This window comes from Colobus angolensis, unplaced genomic scaffold, assembly GCF_000951035.1.
Source record: "Colobus angolensis palliatus isolate OR3802 unplaced genomic scaffold, Cang.pa_1.0 Scaffold467, whole genome shotgun sequence".
Taxonomy (NCBI): domain Eukaryota; kingdom Metazoa; phylum Chordata; class Mammalia; order Primates; family Cercopithecidae; genus Colobus; species Colobus angolensis.
In genome coordinates, this window is record NW_012118121.1 from 822630 (window position 1) to 828464 (window position 5835).

The 5835-nt window shown below is 42.2% G+C and overlaps 1 protein-coding gene across 1 annotated transcript in view; it reads right to left on the minus strand.

The window, feature by feature from the left end:
- Positions 1–1967: 1967 nt before the first annotated feature.
- The window catches only part of MKRN3 (makorin ring finger protein 3), a 10650-nt gene continuing 6782 nt past the window's right edge, over positions 1968–5835 (minus strand). The window contains exon 2 of the mRNA XM_011958309.1: positions 1968–2240. Within this exon, the coding sequence (XP_011813699.1) occupies positions 2174–2240 (67 nt within the window). The 3' untranslated portion in view covers positions 1968–2173. The remainder of the gene's footprint in view (positions 2241–5835) is intronic.

A 5835-nucleotide genomic window follows, 5' to 3' on the forward strand; every position in this document is an offset into this window, starting at 1 on the left:
CTGTCGCCCAGGCTGGAGTGCAGTGGAGCGATCTCGGCTCACTGCAAGCTCCGCCTCCCGGGTTCACGCCATTCTCCTGCCTCAGCCTCCCGAGTAGCTGGGACTACAGGCGCCCGCCATCTCGCCCGGCTAGTTTTTTGTATTTTTTTTAGTAGAGACGGGGTTTCACCGTGTAGCTCAGGATGGTCTCGATCTCCTGACCTCGTGATCCACCCGTCTCGGCCTCCCAAAGTGCTGGGATTACAGGCTTGAACCACCGCGCCCGGCGTGATTTTGTTTTTATTTTTTCTCATTTTCCTCATTAATTTGGTGGTTTATTTTATGAATTGTTTTCAAAGTCTCAGCCTTTATATTTAATATTTTAATTTTCCTGTTAATTTTTGATTTCTTTTCATTAGTTATGTTTTTGTGTTCATTTCTCAAAAATTTAGATTTGATAATATACATATATAAATATATTTATGTCTTAAGTAGCAGTATTATATACACTAAAGCAAATTGATCACAAATTTATTTATTTATTTATTGAGATGGAGTCTCACTCTGTCCTCCAGGCTGGAGTGCAGTGGCGTGATCTCGGCTCACTGCAAGCTCCGCCTCCCGGGTTCACGCCATTCTCCTGCCTCAGCCTCCTGAGTAACTGGGACTACAGGTGCCTGCCACCACGCCTGGCTAATTTTTCGTTTTTGTATTTTTTAGTAGAGACAGGGTGTCACCGTGTTAGCCAGGATGGTCTCGATCTCCTGACCTCGGATCACAAATTTATTTTTATTGGGAGATATATGAAGTTGCTTATATGATTATTTCCTTTGATATATTAAGAAAAAATATTTTTTCATATTGTACCATCTTTGTTTTCCTGGAATATAATTCATTACTTCCTGATGTCTTATTTTTTAACTGTGCTATTCTTTCACTAATATTTCATTTCCTATTTTTTTGTATCAATATTCATAAATGAGACAGATCTCTAGTTATTTTTGTATTACACTATGTTGGTACTATGGTTTGAATGTGTTCCCCCAAGAGCATGTGTTGGAAACTTAATCCCCAATATAACAGTGTTGGAAGGTAAGCCCTAATGGGAGATGCTGAGGTAATGAGAGCTCTACCCTCATGAACGGATTAATACCAATTATAAAAGGGCTTGAAGTTTTGAGTTCAGGCTCTTGCTCCCTCTCACTCTCACTGCCCTTTTGCCATGGGATGGTGCAACAAGAAGGCCTTCTCCAGACATTGGCCTCTCAATCTTAGATTTCCCAGCCTCCATAACAATGAGCCAATAAACTTCTGTTCATCATAAACTACCCAGTCTCAGGCACAGAGGGGCCCCAATTTATGATGGTTCAACATATGATTACTCAACTTCACAACAGGTGTATCAGGACATAACCCCAGTGTAACTCAGTGAGCATCTGGACTTAACAATGGTTTGACTTATGATTTTTTGTCTTTATAATGGGTTTATAGGGACATTAAATGCATTTTCAACTATGATATTTTCTATTTACGGTGGGTTTATTGGGACACAGCCCCACCATAACTCAAGGGGCATGTGTATTCTGTTATAGCAGCACAAAATGAACTAGAACTGGCAGTATTTTGATACCATATTATATACCATTCATAAGTTATGTAGGTACACCTTTATTTTATGAAATAGTGCTTCTCAGTCTGTTTGTGTTGCTATAAAGAAATGCCTGAGGATGAGTAATTTATTTAAAATAGAGGTTTCTTTGGCTCATAGTTCTGGAGACTGTACAAGAAGCATGGCACCAACACCTGCTTCTGGTGAGAACTTGGGGCAACTTCCAGCCATGCCAGAAAGGGAAGGGGAGTAGGCATCACATGGCAAGAGAGGAACCGAGATAGAAGAGGAGGAAATGACAAGTCTTTTCAACAACCAGTTCTCTAGAGAACTCAGAGTAACAACTCACTCATCCCTGCAAGAATGGCACCAGGCCATTCATGAGGGATCCACCCCAATATTCCCAACACCTCCCACCAGGCCCCACCTCCAACACTGGTTATCAAATTTCAATATGAGACTCAGTGGGGCCAAAGACACCATATCCAAACCACGGCATTCTGCCCCTGACCCCCTAAAACTCATGTTCTTCTCACATTGCCAGATAAAATAATCCTATCAACAAAGTCTTAACTTGGTCCAGCATCAACTCAAAAGTCCAAAGTCCAAAGTCTCATCTGAGACTCCAGGCAAGTTCTTTACAGCTGTGAACCTGTAAAATAAAAAACAAGATATTTACTTCCAAGATACAAACGTGATACAGGCATTGGTTAGACATTCCCATTCCAAAAGGGAGAAATCAGCCTAAAGAAAGAGGTAATACTCCCCACATTAAGTCTAGAACTCAGAAGGGCAGATACAAAAACTCAAAGCCCCAAAATATTCTCCTTTGACTCCATGTCCCACATCCTGGGCACAACGGTATGAGGTGTGGGCTCTCAAGGCCTTGGGCAGCCCTGTCCCCATGGTGTTGCTGTGTGAAGCCCATGTGGCTCTTATCATGTATTGGAGTCCAGTGCTTGCGGCTTTTCCATGCTCAGAGTGCATGCGCTGGTGACTAGAATTCTGGGGTCTGGAGGATGGCAACCCTACTCCCACAACTCCACTAGGCGGTGCGTGGTGGAGACACTTCGTGGGGGCTCCAACCCACAAACAGCCTCAGTCTCATACTGTGTGCCTGCAGTCTTAGCACCGCATGGAAGCCCCAAACATTACAGCTTGCACCCTCTGAAGCAGTGGTCTAAGCAGTAGCTTGAGCCCTTTGAGCTTTAGCTGTGGTCCGAGCAGCCAGGATGTGGGAAGCAGCTTCCCAAGATTGCACAGGGTAGCAGCACCCTGGGCCTGGCCCAGAAGCCATCTGTCCTTCTAGGCCTGTGGACCTGTAATGGGAGGAGTAAACTCAAAGATTCTGAAATGCCTTTGGACTTTTTTCACACTGTTCTATAACCAAGTGGCTCTCTTTTTTTATCTGTGCTAATCTTTCTAGCAAGTGGTTGTTCAGCTGTCCCCCTCAGATTTCCTCTCCTGAAAAATGCTCTTCTCTTTCTCATGGCCAGGCTTGAGTTTTCCAAATTTTTATGCTCTGTATCCCTTTTAACCCTAAGTTCCAACTTTAAGTCCTTTCTTTGCTCCCATATTTGACTGTCGACTGTTGGATGTAGCCATATCACTTCTTGAATGTTCTGCTGCTTAGAAATTTCTTCTGCCAGATACTTTAGGCCATCACTCTTAAGTTCAGATTTCCACAAAGTGCTAGAGTGTATACACAATGCAGCCAAATTATTTGCTAGGGTATAACTTTGCTTCAGTTGCCAGTAAGTTCCTCATTTCCGTCGGAGACCTCCTCAGCATGTCCTTTACTGTCGGTATTTCTATCAGCATTTTGATCACAACCAGTCTTTAGGAAGTTCCAAGATTTCCCTTCCTATCTTCTTCTGAGCCCTCTAGACTCTTCCAGCCTCTGCTCATTACCCAGTTCCAAAGCTGCTTCCAAATTTTTAGGTATTTTTATAGCAACGTTCACTCCTCAGCACCAATTTTCTGGTCTTAGTCCATTTTTTTTTTCTATAAAGGAATATATGAAGCTGAATAATACAGTTTTTAAAAGCAGCTTATTTGGCTTATGGTTCTGGAGTCTGCAAAAAAATAATGGCTCCAGCCGGGCGTGGTGGCTCATGCCTGTAACCTCAGCACTTTTGGAGGCCCAGTCGGGTGGATCACCTGAGCTCAGGAGTTCGAAACCAGACTGACCAACATGGTGAAACCCTGTCTCTACTAAAAATACAAAAATTATCTGGGCGTGGTGGCAGGCACCTGTAATCCCAGCTACTCGGAAGGCTGAGGCAGGAGAATGGTATGAAACCCTGCGGCAGAGGTTGCAGTGAGCCAAGAGTGCAGCTTTGCACTCCAACCTGGGAAACAAGGGCAAAAATCCATCACACACACACACACACACACACACACAAAAGCATGGCACCAATATCTGCTTCTGGTGAGGGCCCTCACGAAGCTTCCACTCATGATGAAAGAGGAGGCAAAGGAGTTGCCAGGCTGTTTTCCTATTTTTTTAGAGACAGGGTCTCACTCTGCAACCCAGGCTGGAGTGCAGTGGTACAATCATAGCTCACTGCAGTCGCAGCCTCCTGGGCTCAATCAATCCTCCCCGCTCAACATCCTGATAAACTAGGACTACAGGCATGCACCACTATGTCTGGTTAATTGTTTCTATTTTTTTGTAGAGATGGGGTCTCACTATGTTGTCCAGGCTGGTCCAAACTCCTGGCCTCAAGCAATCCTTATGCCTCTGTCTCCCAGAGTGTTAGGATTACAGGCATGAGCCCCTGTGCCCAGCCTAGGCTCTTCTCAACAACCAGCTCTAATGGGAGTTCAGAGTGAAAATTCACTCACTTCTGTGAGAATGGCAGCAAAAGCCATTCATGAGGGATCTGCTCTCACTACTCACACACCTCCTGCCAGGCCCCACCTCCAACACTGTGGATCAAATTTCAACACGAGACTTGCTGGGCTCAACAAACCATATCCAAACCATAGCAGTTCTGTATACTGAATGTTTGTGTGTCTCCAAAATTTCTACGGTGAAATCTAATCTCTAAGGTAATGGTATTAGGAGATGGGACCTTTGGAAGGTGTTGGAGTCATGATGGTGGAGGCCTCATACATGGGATTAATGCCCTTAATAAAAGAGGCTCCAATTTACCAGCTCAAATGGTATACACAGCTTTGTGTCTAAGCCCCCACAACTGTGATTCCCTCATTGTTTATATTGTATTCTTGATTAACTTGCATAAAACTTTCACTAGAACATGTTATCATATGGCATTGCTTCAAGCACTTCTCCACTGAAAAACAAACTACCCATAAAAAAGAAAACAAATATATTTATGTAAATTATTTATAGTTTTTAATTTTAATACATTTTATTGTACATTAAAACAGCACAATTAAAGGGGTCCCAGTGAGGCTGGTAGTGCCTTCCACTATGTGAGGACACTTTACAGTGTCTTCTTACGAAGATGGTCATCTATGAACCAGGAACCGACCCTCACCAGGCACCAAGTTGCCAGTGCCATGCTCTTAAACCTCTCAGCCTCCAGAACAGTGAGAAATAAATTTATGTTGCTGATAAGCCACCTAGTTTATGGTATTTGCTCAAACGGACTAAGAAATGGTTTATACAGCATTGCAATATATTTTACTTAAATGTATAAGTAAATTTCAGGGGATAATGTCTTCTGTTTCTTTTTGTGTGGAGTAGGGAGTAAGTGCATTTTAGACAACTTCATTTTGTTGTTGTTAGCAATAGGTTCGTTTAGATTTGTCATCTGGATTGATGTTTGGAAATTTATGTTTATGTTGAAACTGTTAAATTTTGTTTCATATTTTCAAGTACCTTTCCCTCAGGTATAACAAGGATTTATTTCCCATTTCTTTAGTGCCTTTTTAGCTCTAATTACCTCTGATTAACATTTCCTAGGTTAACTGTACTTTATCCTTTATTTTTTAAGTTAGTGGTTTATCTGTTTACTAATTATTTTTACAGAAAAAAAAAACAGCCTTTACATTTTCATTCTCTGTTCAACAAATTTTTAGTTTAATATTTATTAATTCCTCCTGCTTACTTTAGTTGTGTTTGTACGTGCTTGTGTATATGTGTGCATGTGTTCATGCTGTGGTCTTTTTAAAATTTAGGTTTGCATACCTAGTTAATTAGGCTCTTTGTTTTTTTTTTTTTTGTTTTTGTTTTTTTTGAGACGGAGTCTCGCTCTGTCGCCCAGGCTGGAGTGCAG